The sequence below is a fragment of the Mixophyes fleayi genome, chromosome 11 (assembly GCF_038048845.1).
Source record: "Mixophyes fleayi isolate aMixFle1 chromosome 11, aMixFle1.hap1, whole genome shotgun sequence".
Classification (NCBI taxonomy): domain Eukaryota; kingdom Metazoa; phylum Chordata; class Amphibia; order Anura; family Limnodynastidae; genus Mixophyes; species Mixophyes fleayi.
In genome coordinates this window covers 95333741-95358916 of record NC_134412.1, presented here as the reverse complement: position 1 = coordinate 95358916, position 25176 = coordinate 95333741, and the positions used below count along the sequence as shown (strand labels likewise).

The 25176-nt window shown below is 41.9% G+C and overlaps 1 protein-coding gene across 10 annotated transcripts in view; it reads right to left on the bottom strand.

The window, feature by feature from the left end:
* LOC142107208 (protein FAM118B-like) overlaps positions 1 to 25038 on the bottom strand; it is a 56873-nt gene extending 31835 nt beyond the window's left edge. For 5 of the 10 annotated variants that reach the window (XM_075190443.1, XM_075190452.1, XM_075190456.1 and 2 more), the window contains exons 1-4: positions 24949 to 25036; positions 13509 to 13650; positions 5813 to 5901; positions 174 to 447 (exon numbers count right to left, since the gene is read on the bottom strand). In XM_075190443.1, the coding sequence (XP_075046544.1) occupies positions 174 to 447; positions 5813 to 5889 (351 nt within the window). In that variant the 5' untranslated portion in view covers positions 5890 to 5901; positions 13509 to 13650; positions 24949 to 25036. Of the gene's footprint in view, positions 1 to 173; positions 448 to 5812; positions 5902 to 6231; positions 6551 to 7713; positions 7932 to 13508; positions 13651 to 24948 lie in introns of those variants that run through there. The other 5 variants (XM_075190448.1, XM_075190446.1, XM_075190447.1 and 2 more) reach the window with 5 other exon arrangements.
* Between the last annotated feature and the right edge of the window lie 138 nt (positions 25039 to 25176).

The following is a 25176-nucleotide window of genomic DNA, read 5'->3' as shown; positions in this document are numbered from 1 at the left end:
CCTGTCTGTCCAATTCAGGAAATGAATGAACGTGTTATCGTCCTATGACTTAGAGACTCAGTAGAACACGGACATCGTGGTGCCCTAACGTTTGCATACAGCGGTGTGTGTTTATACAGAGACATACAATAAATGTAAATACAGTTATATGGTCGTGTCCGGACTGTACTGACCGGAGACAACTTCTGGATGAGGTCATGAGCCACATGAATCAGATTCTTGTCTTCGTGGAGACATTTCTGGAATTTTTTGCTTTCTTCTTCTTCTAGAAGGTCAAAGTCATTAGCGGCATCCAGCAGAGCCTGGATTAATCCCTTCCAAGACTTCAGCGCAGGAACCTGGGGCGCTACAGCCGCACTGATACCTGTACCGATCACCAACACCAGCTCCTGGGGTTTTTTCGTTTTTAGGCTTGGTAAGAGCTTTCTGGAAGACACAATATCCAGTCTAATAGAATTAGTACCAGTTAGTGACATTGGCAGGGCCCACAAATCTCCAGTTACATAATGTAAATGTCTCCATTCCAGGGCTCAGAAGTATCCAATCTATTCTAATGAGAGACAAGAGGTCTGATTATTACTACTAGGCTGTGGGAATACTGCACAAAGGTCAGATTATGACATCACAAGACATCTATGCTTAGGCAATAACACAGGCAGAGAGAGAAATGGTAACAATGTATACTTAATCAAAAGAAACAGAGTAATTAACCAATTACTGAATTTGTGCCGATTGGGGTGAAGGCCGGGATAATGAACAGATGGCGAAGGGTCTAATGGATTGTAGAGCTAACGATCTAGGTGCTGGATCTTGGGATGGTGACCCATTAGCCGGTCTGACCGTATCTTAGTATGGGGAGCGGGGAAGACTGAAGGAGTCTGGGAAAAGAACAGGAATGATGATTGATGGATTGGGGTTACAGCATGGTATACTGGTATTTAGGGTTAGAGTAGGGATGATGATTGGGGTTACAGCATGGTATACTGGTATTTAGGGTTAGAGTAGGGATAATGATTGGTGGATCATCATCATCATCACCATTTATTTATATAGCGCCACTGATTCCGCAGCGTTGTACAGAGAACTCACTCACATCGGTCCCTGCCCCATTGGGGCTCACAGTCTAAATTCCCTAACACACACACACACAGACTAAGGTCAATTTTTTGATAGTAACCAATTAACTTACTAGTATGTTTTTGGAGTGTGGGAGGAAACCGGAGCACCCGGAGGAAACCCAGGCAAACACGGGGAGAACATTGGAGTTACAGCATGGTACACCAGTATTTAGGATTAGAGTAGGGATGATGACTGGGGTTACAGCATAGTATACCAGTATTTAGGATTAGAGTAGGGATGATGATTGGGGTTACAGCATGGTATACCAGTATTTAGGATTAGAGTAGGGATGATGACTGGGGTTACAGCATGGTATACCAGTATTTAGGATTAGAGTAGGGATGATGACTGGGGTTACAGCATGGTATAGCAGTATTTAGTATTAGAGTAGGGATGATGATTGGGGTTACCGCATAGTATACCAGTATTTAGGATTAGAGTAGGGATGATGATTGGGGTTACAGCATGGTATACCAGTATTTAGGATTAGAGTAGGGATGATGACTGGGGTTACAGCATGGTATAGCAGTATTTAGTATTAGAGTAGGGATGATGATTGGGGTTACAGCATAGTATACCAGTATTTAGGATTAGAGTAGGGATGATGACTGGGGTTACAGCATGGTATACCAGTATTTAGTATTAGAGTAGGGATGATGATTGGGGTTACAGCATGGTATACCAGTATTTAGGATTAGAGTAGGGATGATGATTGGGGTTACAGCATGGTATACCAGTATTTAGGATTAGAGTAGGGATGATGATTGGGGTTACAGCATGGTATACCAGTATTTAGTATTAGAGTAGGGATGATGATTGGTGCATTGGGGTTACAGCATGGTATAGCAGTATTTAGGATTAGAGTAGGGATGATGATTGGGGTTACAGCATAGTATACCAGTATTTAGTATTAGAGTAGGGATGATGATTGGCCATCTGTACATACTGTACTATTGGTTTTATTAAAGTGCACCATCTTTGAGATGCTTCTCTTTATATAAGCAGCCTTAGTGAGTGAGAAAACACATCCACAGCGACTGAGAACAGAGTTTAAATCCAGGACCAGGAGACCTCGGACCTATAGTGAGTGTTCCAGCAGCAGTTGTACTACGTAACAAATGAGTATTACATTTCTATACAGTTCTGACTACTCGTTAACCAGCTGGTAGCCAGAGTGTAATCTGGTGTGATGAAGCTCACTTATTAAACATGATGGAAGGTCAGCCTGTAAATGTCACTCCTAGAAGATGCTGATTGTATAGTCACAGAGGAAAACGTACATTATTCCTACATGTAGCTTCATAAATAATAACACTACCAGCAGAATACAGCTGGACAGTGCACCATAAAAATCAATGTACAATAATTCTCCGCTGCATGAAATATAGTCTTAGAAACACAGACTGTGTGTTCCCACACGGAACAAATAATGGTCTCCTGTGATACTGAACGTAGGATGTCCTCCTAATGCTATTATATGGATGTGGACCTGGTGAGATCACTAGTTCCTTGAGAATTTATAGACAAAATATTGTTTTAGCCCATAAAATCGTTCAGTGTACATAACGGATCTACTTTAAACGTTCCGATTGTCATTAGGCTTCATCATGAATACCTTGTACAGAATTCTCAATCTACAAAGGGCAGTACAACTAGAAAGACTGCACGACAAGCAATACAATTAACAAGCATTGTTGCAGAACTAGTAATTCGGAGAAAGAAGTTTTCTAAGAGATTATTTTACACGCGTCTTGTGACCTCACACTCCTTTTTACAACTACATTTGATGAAAAACACGACATGGTTTTATTAGACTGAGCAAACTCCACTCCATCTTTTCTGTTTTTAAAAAAATAAATATGGGAGGCCTGATCTGATCAGAAATAAAGTCGAGGATTTAAACGGCAAACCTCACTTTTATCTAAACTATAACGACTAGTTCTTAGTAACAATCTCTTAGATGTCTCAAGTTACTTCCAGTGTTACTAGCAGTGTGCAATGATACTTTGTATCTGAGGATGGAGGAGCATGGAGGAGGCAGAACAGGTAAATTAGGACCTAAGCGTGAGAAGGAAGATAAACGTGACCGCTGAACAAGTCATTTTACTGTGAGGAGAGATGGATCCAGCATCTGAGTTAATAAGTTGGATGATTGGTGTGCAAGGCTCACACTCCAAGTGTGCAATGAAGGAAGTTATTTGGCCTTAAGCCCGATCAGCTTCAGAAAGTTCATGTCTGACTTTGAAGCGGAAGAACAGGCGGTGGGAGGTCGGAGCACACAATACATGGTCTGACCTCTACAGGAATTCTTATACACCCCGTTGCTTGACTTGAAAAGCTGCAGCTTTCTGCAGTGTGATCAGAGGAGCCGTCAGTGCATCTAAGGCTTCTACAAGAATAATCTCATAGGGGGTCTGATTACTGTGTTTTGGCAAATGAGATGTGGAAGGGCGTTGTTATTGTTATAATCATCATTTATTCCTCCAATATACTTGTTGTCTGTACTGTTAACCCATGCACGGCTAGAAAAACATCACCACGTGGACCCCAAAATTCCAGACACCGTGTAAGAGCTCAGTTACATGTAGGCTGATCCCCAGAGAGCGGAGGTGCTGCAGATAACCTCTTAATCTGTGCGAGGCGCTGATTATAGGGACCTTGGAGGTCCTAGGTGCAGATGTTTTAAGGCATCCAAAGACCCCGCTAGTTTGCCTCAGCCGGTCAAACACGTTTAAAGCCAATCACTTGGCATGAACACTGAGCGACACAATGTTACTTGAATAAATCCAGTTATTTGTCAGGATGCCCAAATTCCGTGGGCTTCAAAATCCATGCTGACAACCGACGTTCCCCCCCACACAAGCACACTGGGGAAGAGGGGGGGGGGGGGGGGGGGGGTTCACTTGTTGTTTATCCACCAGGAATGGTAAAGGTTAAATAAAATCTTTGTGTGCAATCGGGGCAATTGGAGAAGCCTAAGTATGCGGATATTTCAGGACAGTTTGACAAGTGTGTAGTCAGTTTTGCAGGACACTGCCCCAGGGTCAGTGTGGCAGAAAGATAAAAGGTCTAAAGCCTCTGATATGTCTAATAAGGAGACTGCTGTGTATAAAGGGTGGGTGCAATCTGGGGAGTGGCGGAAGGATTTGAGATGTATAATATAAGTGTGGTGTTTTATTACATATTTGATGGCTGCTGTGTAATTTAAAGTGACCTTGTGATACACCGCTGGGTGCTGGTCTACGTACAGAGCAATGATACCTAACTCAGATGCGTCTGTGTGTTTCTCCGTGAGGATGAGTGTGGATCAGGCTGCATATAAAGACTCGATGTTCGTTCCTATGGCGCTGGTCCTTGTGTTCAGGGAGGACGATGGGAACATCAGGCAGAAAGCGGAGGTCAGAACATCCTACGGGGCCCGTGGTCTTCTAGTGGGTAGATGCAGCATTACCCTGAGGTATGATGGAGTAACAGCAGGTAACTGTGCAGAGGGACTGGAGAGGTGTCACTACCTAAAGATCATCTTTGGGGTTTGTGGTGTGTCCATGTCACACAAGGCTTCCTGACTGGCTGTAATACTGCACCCAACTTCTAACATTGGCCACATATTAATATATAGAGGGCATGTGCTATATGGACAGGAACTGCCTTCATTACGGGGAATTATTAACACAAAATAGGTTAATACATTGCGGCTTCTAAGTGTGGACGGTGGTAAAATGAGGCCGTCAACAAAACTGCACCGACATACATCTCCTCCCTTGTCTCACAATATCTCCCAACTCGGCAACTCCGTTCTGCACAAGATCTACGTCTCTCTTCCACTCTCATCACTTCCGCCCATGGTCGGTTACAGGACTTTTTTTCGGGCTGCATCCACTTTGTGGAATTCCCTCCCTCACACAGTAAGACTTTCCTTTTAGTCTTCAAACCTTCAAGCGTTCTCTGAAAACCCACCTCTTCAGACAAGGTTATAATATTCCTCTACCACCCTCTTAACCTCCCTAGGTTACCCTATTACCACCCTCTACACAGCGAACACAAGACAACAACCCTCTGACCAATATTGCCACACACACAGCCCACTCAATACTTTTACCTTTGCATTCTAGCTGGTTGTGCAATATGATGTAGCACATGTCCTTGTGTATCAAACCACTGTCCCATAGATTGTAAGCTTGCGAGCAGGGTTCTCTTACCTCTCTGTCTGTATGTATTACCCAGTATTGTCTTATTAATGTTTGTTCCTAATTGTAAAGCGCTACGGAACCTGCTGGCGCTATATAAATAAATGTTGACGATGAAATGTACGTATAATTATGCAGGAATCTGGAATCTGTCGAGGTTTAAGTTTTAATCTTTTACACTCTCTGATGTTTACAGATCTTTATTCACCTTGTGACGATGTTTTTTAGTATTTAATAGTAAAAGTATTAGAACAGTTTAGACTCCATGTTGACATGAACTTCATATATGTTCTCATGTACATGACATCCTCTCAGTGTGACGCTCAACGTGTACTTGGTCCTGTCATCTACAATCCCAGGTCAGACAGAGAGGGCACATTGATACCACTGCTAATAGTGCGTTATAAACGCTATACATGAATCAATGCATCCACATGTGGACGAAGGTTGGATATAATTATTATTTCTAGGGTCTAACTGCAACAGGATTCGTAGTGAACATTTACCTGGGTTTCTTGGGTAGGGGGATCCCGTCCTCAATCAGCATTAGCCTCTCCGACTTCAGATTCAGCGCAGAAGCCATCTAATCGCAGGACTGAGGAACAAAAGACAGAAACATACTGACGGGGTGTGCAGAATGAAGACGCGGCCCTGCATGAATTAACACAAGTTTCCAGAGGTCATCTCCGGGCACTGGCGTAGGGGACCTGCTCATCCCCCAGACTCAGCTGTCACTAAGTCAGTAGGAATTCCCGTAACAAGTCACATTCCAGCCGCTCACTCATCCAGGTCCACACAACCTTACAGACAATACCTACAATCTAACCAGCTTCCCCTCATACACCCTGAGTTCTCCTCGTCTGAGGAATAAAGTCACAGATCCCCTATGACCCCCCAGACTGCGCCAAGCGCTCCACAAACTCACCGCACTGGAGTCCGCTGTCAGAATGTAACAGTGGACAGGTTTACCGAGTGTCCTGGCTCTTATACACTAAAGAGGGAGAGATTTGACCCAGCTGAAGGAGAACTGCAAGGAGACTGAAACTGTTCCAGCATTGCAGCAGAAGCCTGCAAGTCGCAGATTTATACATCCGTAACGTGGAGAAAGCTCTGTCTGTCTCTGGGCTGGAAGTGATTGTTCAGAAGACCGGTGGTTGTCAGACTTCACCATGGTAGCACAGGGCGAGGAAGGGGGGCGGCAGGAAGTAAGATCTATGCCCAACATTAGGAACATTCTTCTATCAGCAAGAACAGCTGTTTACCTTGCTGTGCCAATCACTGTGTGTATATGAGGCCTCTGTACGTACAGGACACCCCGTCACATCACAGCCTAGTCTATTAGCTAGAGAAACAAGTCTGCTTATACCTTATGATGTATTACAGCTCCCGCATGGGTACTGGTTATCTATCATTTATATTGTTACATTAACATGCAGATAATCCCCGTAATATAGATCATCAGCACTGATTTACTACAGAATCTGACAATAAACGATCACATGGACTTTAGGGAGAGAGCCATTGATGACAGAGGAGAAGCTCGATCTTCTCTCTTGCAAAAATTAAGAGAGATAAATAGCAGCAGAACAAAACAGGGGCTCATCGCATAGGTGCACTTCTGATGTGTTGTTAGACGGGAGGTCCCGTTTTAGAAAGTAGCAGGATTGACGTTTGGATGGCTGCCCCGAATTAGCTTAAGAAATACATGAATTACACGTGACAATGATGAGAGAGAAAGAAAGCGATTTTTGTGCTTTATACTTCATCAGACGTAGTTTAAAGAGAATAGAAGAAGTGTTCACACTGAAACCTGCAGAACACGGTACATGCATGAAAATGACAGACGTAGAGGGTCTACAGTGCTCGTTACATTTCACACAGCAATACTTTCTCCAGGGCATCATATATATCTATATCTCTCATATATATATATATATACACATACACACAGATAGCCTGCAGCCTCTTCCACATGCCTCTTTCCAGCTACATGTAGATGCAGATCCCGCCTGTTACACACACCTCGATACACCTAACCCATGATTAGACATAAGCCAGTGATTCTACTTACAATAATATCCACCTAGGTGGACCTTTAACCCAACATAAGCAGCACACCGCCTCATGTAAAGGACAGAGCACAGTAATCACATGTACTCCAGCAAGATCACATCACATTCCACATATTTCAAGCAGCATCGATAACTTGCAGAAACTCTCCAATCGTATTTCCAAGCTGGCAGTCAGTGCTGGGCTGTGAGATTCATCCCTTCTGGACCACGTACAAACAATATAAACATTTTAAATGAAACCAGTTTAAAACTACTGCAGCAACTAAGTCAAAATAACTGCAGTAAGAGGAGCGCTCTGTGCCTGCAGGGGGGGGACTGAGGGATATCAGCGTTACCTGCAGTCAGGATATACCAGGTGAGCAGCGTGACCTCTGTGTTTGCTCGGGGGATGTATTTGGGGAGTAGATCCAGATCAGTCCGGCCCTGTCTGGCCACGGCTCAGATTTACCTGGGAAGTGATGTAACCTGAGGCCAGAAGAGTGTGTAATAAACAGCAGCTGATGCTTTAAATGCTGTGATAAAGCACCTTACCGGGACTGATTTATTACTGCAGCCAGTTCCTCATTCCCAAACCTGTACTCAGCAGCAAGGCAGGGGTTAAGGATTACCTCACACCAGGTAAATACACCTGTACTAACCACCAGTCCACCTGGCAGATTGAGGCAGCACATGTGTAAATCTGATGGTGTCCTTTATAAAACTACTGGTCACTAATGGTGCCCAGTAAAGCACCCTTGTTATTATAATGGTTATTGCTTATATAGCGCCACCAATTCAGCAGCGCTGTACAGACAATATTTGTCATTTACATCAGTCCCTGCCCCATTGGAGCTTATAGTCTAAGCCAGGGCCGGACTGGGACTAATAATCAGCCCTGGCATTTAAAGCACACGGGCCCACCTCTGTTGATGAGCAGGAAAAAAAATACGTGCCGCAGCGCATTTGGTGCGCCGCCAAGGGCGGGGCTACATTATGTTGGGGGCGTGGTCAAAATGGTGCATTGATACATACATTATAATAAAACATTACATTTATCAGGCCCTCCTCATCCACATTACATCACCCCCCCAGATACATTATGACACCCCCAGCCCACTGTACTTATCAATGCTTCTAATGCTGCTGACATTGCTGTAGAGTGAGCAGTGAAGCTCTTAGTCTCACGAGATTAATAAATCTCATGCAACTTAGAGCTCCTCGGCTTGCTCTGCAGGCTGTGCCCTGCCCTGGACTGACCAGAACTGGATTAAGGCTCGGGGGGCCCGGGCACTTAAGTCAGGGGGGCTCCTATGATGTAATTTGGCTATTAGACACATTTTTGACAAATACACAGGCAATACTGTGTGCACTACTGTTAGGTGCACGCAGTTCTGCCTTAACAAGCAATGACTAAGCGGGACAGTCACCCACCAAATTCAAAACAGTTGGCAGACTGTCCTGCTCTCTCCTACCTGTCTTGTCATTGTCACCACTTGTGGCTGCTGGTGTCTTTAGATCAGTTGCTGCTTGTCTGGATCCTGGAATGTTGGATGCCCTATTTGGAAAAATTAAAAAATAAAAATAAAAAATTAAATTTAGCCCCGGTGTTAAATCAATATAGCATCCACGTTTTAAAATTATGCCTCACTCCTGCCCCAACATTAAAATACTAGTATTCACATTTGATAAATACATCAATTTCCCTCCAACTAGCCCTGACATTAAATAGTATTCCCATTTAATAAATAAAACTATTTACCTCTCTCCAAACAACTCCAGCAAGAAATTAAAGAGCATTTACGTTTAATAAATATATCCATTTCCTACAACCACCCCAGGCATTAACTCATAATCACATTTAATAAATAGACCTCATTTTCCCCAAACAACCCCACATTCAATTAATAGCTCCCAAACCACCCCAGCATTAAATTAAAAATCCAATCACCCATCTTAAATTATTAGGCCCCATTATTAAATTGCTCCACCATCACCCCACAAATAAAATAGCACCTAATAATTACCCCCTAGCTGCAATTCACCATTAGATTAATAGCCTACCTCCCACATTATATTAAGACCCTCCCCCCTCACACATTATAGTCATACACCGGCCCCCACACACATACAGTAGTCATACTGTCACACACACACAAAACCTATCATAGATCCCCTGTCACACACACAAAACCTATCATAGATCCCCTGACACACACACAAAACCTATCATAGATCCCCTGTCACACACACAAAACCTACCATAGATCCCCTGTCACACACACAAAACCTACCATAGATCCCCTGTCACACACACAAAACCTACCATAGATCCCCTGTCACACACACAAAACCTACCATAGATCCCCTGTCACACACACAAAACCTATCATAGATCCCCTGTCACACACACAAAACCTACCATAGATCCCCTGTCACACACACAAAACCTATCATAGATCCCCTGTCGCACACATACTATAGATCCCCTGTCACACACACAAAACCTATCATAGATCCCCTGTCACACTCACAAAACCTATCATAGATCCCCTGTCACACACACAAAACCTATCATAGATCCCCTGTCACACACACAAAACCTACCATAGATCCCCTGTCACACACACAAAACCTATCATAGATCCCCTGTCACACACACAAAACCTATCATAGATCCCCTGTCACACTCACAAAACCTATCATAGATCCCCTGTCACACACACAAAACCTATCATAGATCCCCTGTCACACACACAAAACCTATCATAGATCCCCTGTCACACACACAAAACCTATCATAGATCCCCTGTCACACACACAAAACCTATCATAGATCCCCTGTCACACACACAAAACCTATCATAGATCCCCTGTCACACACACAAAACCTATCATAGATCCCCTGTCACACACAAAACCTATCATAGATCCCCTGTCACACACACAAAACCTATCATAGATCCCCTGTCACACACACAAAACCTATCATAGATCCCCTGTCACACACACAAAACCTATCATAGATCCCCTGTCACACACACAAAACCTATCATAGATCCCCTGTCACACTCACAAAACCTATCATAGATCCCCTGTCACACTCACAAAACCTATCATAGATTTCCTGTCACACTCACAAAACCTAACATAGATCCCCTTTCACACACACAAAACCTATCATAGATCCCCTGTCACACACACAAAACCTACCATAGATCCCCTGTCACACACACAAAACCTACCATAGATCCCCTGTCACACACACAAAACCTACCATAGATCCCCTGTCACACACACAAAACCTATCATAGATCCCCTGTCCCACTCACAAAACCTATCATAGATCCCCTGTCACACACACAAAACCTATCATAGATCCCCTGTCACACTCACAAAACCTATCATAGATCCCCTGTACACAAACTACCCCCCCCCCCCCTTACCTTGTGCGCTCCGCGGCGCGCTCTGTAGTGTCTTCTATCACATGGGACGGCACCTATCACATGGTGTGCACCTCCCATGTGACAGTCATCGGCAGATCCATTCATCGGAGGGGAGGAGGTGACGCGCGGCAATCAGTAAGTGTAGGGCCGACCCCATCGCTCAGCGCACAGACTGTCATGCCGAATTCTGGCATGACAGTCTGTGCGCTGAGCAATGGGGCCGGCCAGCTAGCAACCGGCCCATCTGGCCATCGGCCCTTCTGGCATTTTCCAGAAGTGACAGATGGCCAGTCCGGCCCTGGTCTAAGCTCCCGACACACACAGACAGACACAGACTGGCTGAATTTTGTCAGCAGCCAATTAACCTACTAGTATGATGTTTTTGGAGTGTGGGAGGAAACCAGAGCACCCGGAGGAAACCAACGCAAACACGGGGAGAACATACAAACTCCACACAGATAAGACCATGGTCGGGAATTGAACTCATGACCCCAGTGCTGTGAGGCAGAAGTGCTAACCACTGAACCACCGCGCTGCCCTTATCTATACAGTTATACATTTCCTGTGCCCCCCCTTGCCACTGAGTATAAAAAGAGGGTGGTCTTATCATGAAAGGACAAGGGGTATCAATGGGATACTACCAAAAAGGTACTAAGGCTTCGTACATAGGGGCACCAATAGGGATTCCGCATTGCGCAGAGGATGCTTTCGATGCACTGTGAAGGCTCATAGAGTTAGGCTTCAATGTGGCATTTGGTGGATGCGCTCGCTGTGAAGGAGGCAACACTGTATGTATCCACCACAGACCGCCGCGTGTCCACAGTGAGCGCTTGTGGACAGACAGAGTTTGTCACAGGTTGTGGTCAGCTTATGATGGTGGACGTGTCCTACGCCAGGTCAGTCTTGGCACAGGTTGTGGTCAGCTTATGATGGTGGACGTGTCCTACGCCAGGTCAGTCTTGGCACAGGTTGTGGTCAGCTTATGATGGTGGATGTGTCCTATGCCAGGTCAGTCTTGGCACAGGTTGTGGTCAGCTTATGACGGTGGACGTGTCCTATGCCAGGTCAGTCTTGGCACAGGTTGTGGTCAGCTTATGATGGTGGACTTGTCTTATGCCAGGTCAGTCTTGGCACAGGATATGCACAATGTGGCATCTGGTAGATATTAATAAAAATGGTCAGTGTAGTTTTTATACACAAAGGACACTCTGCCCATTGCACAGTTACTTTTATGTGACTCTTGTCATAAAGGTTGTGTCAAGATGAACCTGATCTCTAAGCTTCTCTATCTTTTCCAGACTCTCCCGGTGGTTTTTTGGGACTCACATTCCTCTTTTCTTAAATTTGTACGTCATGGCAAATCCCCTATAACTCGGTGGCAGTGCTCAAGAAGCCCAGGACTAAGGGAGATACGGGTTTTCCAGATATCAAACTCTATTACTTGACATCCTATTTGTCCCAGGTTGCGGTCACCTATGTCCCCCGTCAGACCATAGCGTAGGTGGACCTGGAGACCTCTCTCATGAGGGTCCCCTCCCTGGCATCACTCTGGGGCCCCCCTAATGCAGACAGATCTCCAAAGGCTTCCTCCCTCCACTGTCTCTGTGGGACTCACGTCGGCCGCTTTGCTTTGAATATTTCCAGGTCCCTGAGCTGCAAGCTGAAATCCAGCGAGTAAATTACTGTATTAACGTTTTTTCCGCGCACGATTACCGTAATATCGCTAATCGGACCGCGGGATTTTCAGCAATCCCGCCGACAATTGAATACCCCCCAAAGTATTTTCCAAACGAAAAGCCAACCTGGATGTACCCTAATACAGAAAAATAATACTTACACTGTAATCATAGAGTTACAGAATGCTCCACCTCAACTTACAACTAATAAGATGGTTCATTATATATGATCACAGGAGACATTTTTTGGCCTAAAGCACAATTCAAATGGAAGCATTACTAAGGCCACGAAGCAGCTAGTCCCAGTCATGTGATAGGCTGCGCTGTCAGTAGTGCTGGATTAGCTGTCTCCTCTGTGCCCCAGGTCTGGAGGCAATGGGATTTATATATGGAATTTAAACTCATTTTCCACATGAGAATAACAGCAGTTTCTGACACCGGTGTGAAATGAATGAACTATCAGATTACGTAACGAGAGGGTAAAGGGCTGGAGTGGACGTGAAATAGATAAACTATAGATCTGTGAGATAATATAGTATAATACATATCAGATAAGAGCCCCCCTGGTCCCGTGGCTGAGAGGTGAGGGAGGGGAGAGACGTCCATCCACTGTGTTTAACCCGGTCCCAGAACACACTACAAACCCTCTTCACTGACACAATCTGTGCAGCAAAATATAATTTATAAAACATCTATGTAGAGGGGATAAATATACAACAGCGCTGCCATTGTTGGGAAGACGCTGTGAATGGAGCGACACTGTATAAATCGTCTGACTTGCGGTAGATGGTTTCTCCTGGCCAGGGGGGTAAGGACTAGGGGATGGATCTACTAAACCTTCTACAAAGCATACGGGGAGATTCCGGACGTTACTGTATAGAACGTAGCAGACAAATGATCGCTAGAATCTGATTGGTTGCCACGGGCAACACCTTTAAGTCTTGGAGTCAGAGCTGTGGCTGCTGGTTCCCATCATCCATCTGCATTATTCATTCTTTCTGTAAATGTGTTGTGACCACGTCCACCACTTACCTGATCTTCCAAACAGAACCCGGCCGTTCCAAGCCACTGACCTCCCACGTCACGGAGGCCACAATCCAAGGATCAATCAGCTTTGTGCAATTGTCCGCTCACAGCATGTAAAGGACCCTCTACCTGTCCTGGGACCCCGACACTGGAACACAAAGGGAACTTTTTACTGAACTGAACCAGCTATTGTTTCACTTTATGTCAATGTAAGGAAACTTTCCTCATATATTTCCTGAACTCTGTGCTTCCTATACAGGAGATTATTCTATGAGGACTATAAACTGCATTTACATGTGAAAGTAACATAGTAATAAATGTGTTAATAAGAAGACACTTTATACTCAGCGGTTCGCTGCTTACAGGTATCCTAGTAGTTCCCCACGGAATCTCGCGCTGTTTATTAGGTATTACTGGGTGATACTTTGTCTCAGCAGAACAGGGTTATTATCACCAGTGTTAATGCAAATATTAATTCATGATCATAAATCACAATGTGTGTTACAATAGTATGGTGTATTTAATGGGACAATGAACCTAAAATACAAGGAAAGAATTGCTAAATAGACTGAGCTATATCCTGTGATTATTCTGGGAAATTATTCATCATCATCATCACCATTTATTTATATAGCGCCACTGATTCCGCAGCGCTGTACAGAGAACTCACTCACATCAGTCCCTGCCCCATTGGAGCTTACAGTCTAAATTCCCTAATATAGACACACACTCACACACACAGAAAGAGAGGGAGACAGACAGACAGACAGACTAGGGTCAATTTTGATAGCAGCCAATTAACCTACTAGTATGTTTTTTGGAGTGTGGGAGGAAACCGGAGCACCCGGAGGAAACCCACGCAAACACAGGGAGAACATACAAACTCCACACAGATAAGGCCATGGTCGGGAATTGAACTCATGACCCCAGTGCTGTGAGGCAGAAGTGCTAACCACTGAGCCACCGTGCTGCCCATTATTAGAAAAGAATATATTCCAAGGGAGGGGGATCGGGAATCTTCTTCTCAATGCACATGAGACTTGCTGACTGTAAGACTATGGACTGAACAACAATGAGAGCCCAGTATGGTTGATAAATACTGCTATCCTGTACTCAGCCCCCAATCCCGCACCTCTCAGTCACTATTTCTGTACACTTAGCAAGGTCCTCTTTACTCTCTGCTTCTGTTTGTATGGATTAATACTATAGATATCAGAGTGTTGCACCTATTGTCATCGTTCTTCAAAACTGGAGACATACGAACGAGCAGGACAGAAAGTGGGCAGGGCTAGAAGCTGTAGCCAATTAGACGATTATAATGCTACCAGTGGCACAGAGTATTTCAGCACTTTTATGAGTGCAATATGTAGGTCTAGGACGAGGTGCAGCCACTCTATACGCTAATAACGGCACAGAGTGGTAACGTGAGGCTCTCGCTACGCTGGTGCAGACAGACTGAGGCGTCATCTATATAAGAAGCTCCACACTCTGCCTGCTGCACACAGCGACATTTAGAGCCGCTGTACAGAAACGTGGGCAAATATTTGGCTTGTTTGGTCTGTTAGCAGCACCTTATTAAGGATAGCGCTTATCTTATATTCTTCTTCTTCCTGGTGTTAACACTAATCAGCAGGCAAAGTGCATATTTACTGTTCTATAGACAGCACTGATCCATGTGCACACATTAAACAAGATGGGATGAAAGAGGGCAGCGGTGGGTTAATCCCGATATATTACTGAGGTTACAGCTCCCACAGGAAGGGACTAAACACACAGATGTCTGGTGCATTAACCCTGTGTCATGTGGTGTACGGTGCAAACGGCATTCAAAAGGTGTGCAACGCTCTGCGCCCTGACCAGACAGAGCAATGCCCTGCATCTTAACCTGCCTGTGCACAACAACTACTACTACAGAGGGTCATAATGCAGAGAACAACACTAAACATGATCTTATTCTGTGCCCGAAGCAGCTGACTTCTGTATCATGTGACCTCACCTGCGTCATGTGACCTCACCTGCGCCATGTGACCTCACCTGCGACATGTGACCTCACCTGCGTCATGTGACCTCACCTGCGCCATGTGACCTCACCTGCGCCATGTGACCTGCTCTGCAAGAACTATCAAATCGGGTGGGAAATCTGGTCACCCAGAAGTCACACTGTCCAATTGTCAGATTTATTTATTAGACCTTGTAACACTTGTTTATCTTACGATAAAAAGCCTGGTATGTTATCAGATTGGTGCCTATCTTGGATTAAATGCAGTTTTAACTTTTTACTAAGACTGAGGGTAATGTGTGGCCCTTACAGGTTGTAGGTGGCCCCTGAAGAGGATCAGGATGCCCATCACATCTCTAAAGGCCCAACCCCCAACTGAGGTCACGTTAGGCCACGCCTCCTATGCACCCAGGCTATGCCCCTGACTCAACCCCAATGTGTCTTAGTCTGGACCCCCAAACCCTTTAACTGCTCCCTTTATAACCACAATGAAATGGACACATCTAAAGGTCACATTACATAATGCCCCCGACCTGGGATCCAAATGTAACGCGACGTGAGTAACCGGACGGCAATGAAATAAGCCGCACAGAAGAGAATCCTGAATGTTGCCCTAACTTCCTGTGCAGACATCATTTCCTCGTGTCCTGATTAACCAAGGGTTTAGATTATGTTTAAATCCTGCTTAGTGTTTCTCAGGTTAATTGTACTAAAATCAATCTGTCAACTACACGATTGAAGCAGCCCTTTTTGGGCTGAACCAGTAACCTTAAGAATGCAGCCTATCAAGTCACCAGGAATTAGAGAGGCACGAGGCACTTGGTGATGTCACTAATTCCTAGCGAGTGGTCAGCCCTCACTGTGCTCAGGTGACCGGTTCACTTTAAAACAAAATATGAAGAGGAATTCAACTTAATAGAAAAACTACTGTGCTGCCTGAAATCACCTGTGGAAAATGGAAAAAACACACTGTTTGCCATTTGGTGAACGAGTGACCTCCTTTACCAACATCCGTAACTATGGAAAGAACTGCAAGCAAATTGTTTCCATGATTACAGATGTTGCTCCGTAAGGTCAGTTATTTACAATTTGTCCGTCAACTGGCAAAACAGTGTGTTTTTGAGATTTCAACAGGTGATTTCGAGCAGATGTTTCAAGTACCATGAGATAACAGTCGGTTGAAGTACCCAGCACAGTGATTTCAATTAAGCAACGTCAGTTTCAGTGGAGCGACCCTTAAACGGAACCCTAGAAATAAAATGGGATATATTATATAAAAATGAATGTATAAATATATACAATACAAGGCTACCTCTTTATAACAACACCTCCTTTGCTATAATCCTAGTTTTTACCTTTATTTTAAGACAGTGATACAAGTGGTAAGAACTGTATTATATGTTAGTGATGTACAGCATGTGTCATTTTGTGACTGTTTAGCACAAGTCTTTGTACATAGACTCACAATGTGTATTGTAGTTACGACCAGCTCTTGGAGCAGACCAGCTGGCTGTGCATAGTTCACCTGCTCGGTACAGCTCGTACATTATGTAACTTCCTCGGTGCCTTTATATGGTATTCTGCCACGTTTGGCACATTAATCCACTGACGCTCAGCTGCTCCTTCCACTCCTGTTTTCCGGGAGGAAGGCAGCCGTGTGCTTTTATAAGGAGATTACTGACTTAATAGGGGTTATTGTATAATAATATACTTTTTATTGCTTTGTAGAGTATACTCGTAAAATACTGCCACAAGGATGTGCTGTAATGTCCTTAGTGATCAGAGCGCCGGTACAGGAAACGGCACCACCGTAGCGAAAGGGCCAAACATTTGTTAGTTACATACATGTAATAAGGATGACACATGTATGACTTGTTCTGTTGTAAATAACAGAAACTACCACAAGGCCACCTTTATACAATACAGCACCGTGTACACTAAGTAATAATCCGTAGCCCATCATCACGGAGTTGAGTGGAGCGTTAGACTGCACAACGCCCCCAGTCTCCAGACATCACTTCTCTCCCCCTGTGCGGTCTACAAGAAGTCGACTCGGCATTTATTCGATATTCTGGTTTTCATTTACTACAGTATTTTATATTAGTTACCAGAAAACAACCAAACAATATATGTCATTAGTCACAGCATGACGGAAGTTGGAATGTGTTACAACAGTGATCACTAGATGATGTAACTGTACTTACAATGTGGCTTTCACCATCCCTCTGTGTTTATTGTTTGTTATCATGCGATGAGAAATAGAGTGCAAGCTTTCTGCTTCTACACTGGACACTACGGGGGCAGTCTGGATGTCCCTGTATGAACATTATGGGCCCCATTCATTAACAAGCACAAAACAAACGTAATGTGCGTGCACATCGGACACAGACACGTCCATATTCAACAAGTACTTTTGAGATGCCCAAATCTTGAAGCAGACGCTGCTGTGTGCGCTCCAGCTTAGCACAACTTACTGTACACTGACTACGTGCATACGCCCCCTTACTGTACACTGACTACGTGCATACGCCCCCTTACTGTACACTGACTACGTGCATACGCCCCCTTACTGTACACTGACTACGTGCATACGCCCCCTTACTGTACACTGACTACGTGCATACGCCCCCTTACTGTACACTGACTACGGGCATACGCCCCCTTACTGTACACTGACTACGGGCATACGCCCCCTTACTGTACACTGACTACATGCATACGCCCCCTTACTGTACACTGACTACATGCATACGCCCCCTTACTGTACACTGACTACGGGCATACGCCCCCTTACTGTACACTGACTACGTGCATACGTCCCCTTACTGTACACTGACTACGTGCATACGCCCCCTTACTGTACACTGACTACGTGCATGCGCCCCCTTACTGTACACTGACTACGTACATACACCCCCTTACTGTACACTGACTACGTGCATACGCCCCCTTACTGTACACTGACTATGTGCATACGCCATTACTGTACACTGACTACGTGCATGCGCCCTTACTGTACACTGACTACATACATACGCCCAGTCACCTCCCCCCATTCCGCCCCCGACATTGTAGGCTGTATTAAGGGTCCTGTGCGCTATTAGATGAACTGGACGTTGCTGCGTTCTCTGGCTATGGATCGTTTCTGGACATGCGCAGAGCAATTATACGCAAAATACCGCATGTATCGGAATTTATGTGTCTTAATGAATCAGGCCCTATGAGTCACATGAATCACAATAGCACCGTCCTATACATTATCCTATAAGGGAAAACGTTATGTCATATTACACAGGAAGCACATTCATAATACATCTAAGAACGATATAACCATACGAGGATACGGATGGCAGACATGGAGGGTTAAGCTGGGTACACACCTAGATGCAATTATTGTGTAGATCACACAATTCATCCGAGACATTGCTAGAGTACGTACGCTCCCACAATTATGTTGTATTGTACTAAAACACATCTCATTTGTTGATTTTTTTTCTAAACTTCCTAAAATTCACGATCAACGATGGAAAGATGTTGGCAAATGTAGCAGTGTGTACGACTCAGCAGTGTAGGCAGATATCTGTAGTGTGTACAGAGTCACCATCTTCTCAGCAGATGGTTATGAGAGATGCAGATCACAGATCTGAAGGTAAGTCATGTAGGTGTGTACACATGTACAGACATGATCATCGGGACTTTCAGTCGTTGGTGAAATCATTACAGAAATCGCATCTGAAGTAATATTATATAGGTGTTTACCCAGCTTTACTGTCTGAGTAACAATATAATACATATACACAGTGCACACGAGCTATGGTAGTGTGTGGATATCAGAGAAATCTATACATCCAGTGTGATACACAATGTGTTACTTGTATTACCAGGTAGGAACATTTACAGTAATGATTGTAGTTGTGAGTCTGTGTGTCAGTCAGTGTGTGATGATAACACAGCAGTGTGTGTCAGTGTATATAACACAGAAGTGTCAGTCAGTGTGTGATAACACAGCAGTGTGTGTTGCAGTGTGTGATAGCACAGCAGCAGTGTGTCAGTCAGTGTATATAACACATCAATTTATATAACACACAGTGTCTCAGTTACCTGGGTGCCAGTCAGTATAGTACAGTACAGTATAATATAATATAATATAACACAGTGTCTCAGTGTAGTATAGTATAGTATAGTATAATATAATATAATATAACAGTGTCTCAGTTACCTGGGTGCCAGTCAGTCAGTATAGTACAGTACAGTATAATATAATATAACACAGTGTCTCAGTTACCTGGGTGTCAGTCAGTATAGTATAGTACAGTACAGTATAGTATAGTATAATATAATATAACACAGTGTCTCAGTGTAGTATAGTATAGTATAGTATAATATAATATAACAGTGTCTCAGTTACCTGGGTGTCAGTCAGTCAGTATAGTACAGTACAGTATAATATAATATAACAGTGTCTCAGTGTAGTGTAGTATAGTATAGTATAGTATAACAGTGTCTCAGTTACCTGGGTGTCAGTCAGTATAGTATAGTACAGTACAGTATAGTATAATATAATATAACACAGTGTCTCAGTGTAGTATAGTACAGTACAGTATAATATAATATAACAGTGTCTCAGTTACCTGGGTGCCAGTCAGTCAGTATAGTACAGTACAGTATAATATAATATAATATAACAGTGTCTCAGTGTAGTGTAGTATATAGTACAGTACAGTATAATATAATATAACAGTGTCTCAGTGTAGTATAGTATAGTATAGTATAACAGTGTCTCAGTTACCTGGGTGTCAGTCAGTATAGTACAGTACAGTATAATATAATATAACAGTGTCTCAGTGTAGTATAGTATATAGTATAGTATAACAGTGTCTCAGTTACCTGGGTGTCAGTCAGTATAGTACAGTACAGTATAATATAATATAACAGTGTCTCAGTGTAGTATAGTATAGTATAACAGTGTCTCAGTTACCTGGGTGTCAGTCAGTATAGTACAGTATAGTATAATATAATATAACACAGTGTCTCAGTGTAGTATAGTATAGTACAGTATAATATAATATAACAGTGTCTCAGTGTAGTATAGTATAGTATAGTATAACAGTGTCTCAGTTACCTGGGTGTCAGTCAGTAGTATAGTACAGTATAGTATAATATAACACAGTGTCTCAGTGTAGTATAGTACAGTACAGTATAATATAATATAATATAACAGTGTCTCAGTTACCTGGGTGTCAGTCAGTATAGTATAGTACAGTACAGTATAATATAATATAACACAGTGTCTCAGTTACCTGGGTGTCAGTCAGTATAGTACAGTACAGTATAGTATAATATAATATAACACAGTGTCTCAGTGTAGTACAGTACAGTATAATATAATATAATATAACAGTGTCTCAGTCACCTGGGTGCCAGTCAGTAGTATAGTACAGTATAGTATAATATAATATAACAGTGTCTCAGTTACCTGGGTGTCAGTCAGTCAGTATAGTACAGTACAGTATAATATAATATAACAGTGTCTCAGTGTAGTGTAGTATAGTATAGTATAGTATAACAGTGTCTCAGTTACCTGGGTGTCAGTCAGTATAGTACAGTACAGTACAGTATAGTATAATATAATATAACACAGTGTCTCAGTGTAGTATAGTACAGTACAGTATAATATAATATAACAGTGTCTCAGTTACCTGGGTGCCAGTCAGTCAGTATAGTACAGTACAGTATAATATAATATAACAGTGTCTCAGTGTAGTGTAGTATAGTATAGTATAACAGTGTCTCAGTTACCTGGGTGTCAGTCAGTATAGTACAGTACAGTATAATATAATATAACAGTGTCTCAGTGTAGTATAGTATATAGTATAGTATAACAGTGTCTCAGTTACCTGGGTGTCAGTCAGTATAGTACAGTACAGTATAATATAATATAACAGTGTCTCAGTGTAGTATAGTATAGTATAACAGTGTCTCAGTTACCTGGGTGTCAGTCAGTATAGTACAGTACAGTATAGTATAATATAATATAACACAGTGTCTCAGTGTAGTATAGTATAGTACAGTATAATATAATATAACAGTGTCTCAGTGTAGTATAGTATAGTATAGTATAACAGTGTCTCAGTTACCTGGGTGTCAGTCAGTAGTATAGTACAGTATAGTATAATATAACACAGTGTCTCAGTGTAGTATAGTACAGTACAGTATAATATAATATAATATAACAGTGTCTCAGTCAGTATAGTATAGTACAGTACAGTATAATATAATATAACACAGTGTCTCAGTTACCTGGGTGTCAGTCAGTATAGTATAGTACAGTACAGTATAGTATAATATAATATAACACAGTGTCTCAGTGTAGTACAGTACAGTATAATATAATATAATATAACAGTGTCTCAGTCACCTGGGTGCCAGTCAGTAGTATAGTACAGTATAGTATAATATAATATAACAGTGTCTCAGTGTAGTGTAGTACAGTACAGTATAATATAATATAATATAATATAACAGTGTCTCAGGTACCTGGGTGTCAGTCAGTCAGTATAGTACAGTACAGTATAGTATAGTATAGTACAGTACAGTATAGTATAGTATAATATAACACAGTGTCTCAGTGTAGTATAGTACAGTACAGTATAATATAATATAATATAACAGTGTCTCAGTGTAGTGTAGTATAATATAATATAACAGTGTCTCAGTTACCTGGGTGCCAGTCAGTATAGTACAGTACAGTATAGTATAATATAATATAATATAACAGTGTCTCAGTTACCTGGGTGCCAGTCAGTATAGTACAGTACAGTATAGTATAATATAATATAACACAGTGTCTCAGTGTAGTATAGTATAGTATAGTATAATATAATATAATATAACAGTGTCTCAGTTACCTGGGTGCCAGTCAGTCAGTATAGTACAGTATAGTATAATATAATATAATATAACAGTGTCTCAGTTACCTGGGTGCCAGTCAGTCAGCATAGTACAGTATAGTATAATATAATATAACACAGTGTCTCAGTTACCTGGGTGTCAGTCAGTATAGTATAGTACAGTACAGTATAGTATAGTATAATATAATATAACACAGTGTCTCAGTGTAGTATAGTATAGTATAGTATAGTATAATATAATATAACAGTGTCTCAGTTACCTGGGTGTCAGTCAGTATAGTATAGTACAGTACAGTATAGTATAATATAATATAACACAGTGTCTCGGTGTAGTATAGTACAGTACAGTATAATATAATATAACAGTGTCTCAGTTACCTGGGTGCCAGTCAGTCAGTATAGTACAGTACAGTATAATATAATATAACAGTGTCTCAGTGTAGTGTAGTATAGTATAGTATAGTATAACAGTGTCTCAGTTACCTGGGTGTCAGTCAGTATAGTACAGTACAGTATAATATAATATAACAGTGTCTCAGTGTAGTATAGTATAGTATAACAGTGTCTCAGTTACCTGGGTGTCAGTCAGTATAGTACAGTACAGTATAGTATAATATAATATAACACAGTGTCTCAGTGTAGTATAGTATAGTACAGTATAATATAATATAACAGTGTCTCAGTGTAGTGTAGTATAGTATAGTATAACAGTGTCTCAGTTACCTGGGTGTCAGTCAGTAGTATAGTACAGTATAGTATAATATAACACAGTGTCTCAGTGTAGTATAGTACAGTACAGTATAATATAATATAATATAACAGTGTCTCAGTTACCTGGGTGTCAGTCAGTATAGTATAGTACAGTACAGTATAATATAATATAACACAGTGTCTCAGTTACCTGGGTGTCAGTCAGTATAGTATAGTACAGTACAGTATAGTATAATATAATATAACACAGTGTCTCAGTGTAGTACAGTACAGTATAATATAATATAATATAACAGTGTCTCAGTCACCTGGGTGCCAGTCAGTAGTATAGTACAGTATAGTATAATATAATATAACAGTGTCTCAGTGTAGTGTAGTACAGTACAGTATAATATAATATAATATAACAGTGTCTCAGGTACCTGGGTGTCAGTCAGTCAGTATAGTACAGTACAGTATAGTATAGTATAGTACAGTACAGTATAGTATAGTATAATATAACACAGTGTCTCAGTGTAGTATAGTACAGTACAGTATAATATAATATAATATAACAGTGTCTCAGTGTAGTGTAGTATATAGTACAGTATAATATAATATAATATAACAGTGTCTCAGTGTAGTATAGTATAGTATATTATAACAGTGTCTCAGTTACCTGGGTGTCAGTCAGTAGTATAGTACAGTATAGTATAATATAACACAGTGTCTCAGTGTAGTATAGTACAGTACAGTATAATATAATATAATATAACAGTGTCTCAGTGTAGTGTAGTATATAGTACAGTATAATATAATATAATATAACAGTGTCTCAGTGTAGTGTAGTATAGTATAGTATAACAGTGTCTCAGTTACCTGGGTGTCAGTCAGTAGTATAGTACAGTATAGTATAATATAACACAGTGTCTCAGTGTAGTATAGTACAGTACAGTATAATATAATATAACAGTGTCTCAGTTACCTGGGTGTCAGTCAGTATAGTACAGTACAGTATAGTATAATATAACACAGTGTCTCAGTGTAGTATAGTACAGTACAGTATAATATAATATAATATAACAGTGTCTCAGTTACCTGGGTGTCAGTCAGTATAGTACAGTACAGTATAGTATAATATAACACAGTGTCTCAGTGTAGTATAGTACAGTACAGTATAATATAATATAATATAACAGTGTCTCAGTTACCTGGGTGTCAGTCAGTATAGTACAGTACAGTATAGTATAATATAACACAGTGTCTCAGTGTAGTATAGTACAGTACAGTATAATATAATATAATATAATATAACAGTGTCTCAGTTACCTGGGTGTCAGTCAGTATAGTACAGTACAGTATAGTATAATATAACACAGTGTCTCAGTGTAGTATAGTACAGTACAGTATAATATAATATAATATAACAGTGTCTCAGTTACCTGGGTGTCAGTCAGTCAGTATAGTATAGTACAGTACAGTATAATATAATATAATATAACACAGTGTCTCAGTGTAGTATAGTACAGTACAGTATAGTATAGTATAGTATAGTATAGTACAGTACAGTATAATATAACAGTGTCTCAGTTACCTGGGTGTCAGTCAGTCAGTGTAGTATAGTACAGTACAGTATAGTATAATATAATATAACACAGTGTCTCAGTGTAGTATAGTACAGTACAGTATAATATAATATAATATAATATAACAGTGTCTCAGTTACCTGGGTGTCAGTCAGTCAGTGTAGTATAGTACAGTACAGTATAATATAATATAACAGTGTCTCAGTGTAGTATAGTACAGTACAGTATAATATAATATAATATAACAGTGTCTCAGGTACCTGGGTGCCACCAGCCGGACACAGAACTCCTGACATTAGCCGGACTACGGCAGCCGGGATGGGACAAATCTTCCTCCTCTACGTGTGCAGTAACTGCAGAGCTCTGCTGCCCTCTGGTGTCCGCTCTCTGGTACTGCAGCCACAGCGCATGTCACCTGTTACACACTTACTATTACATGTACAGGACATTATTATCTTATTACAGGTCACTGAGGTGTTCTGCAACTA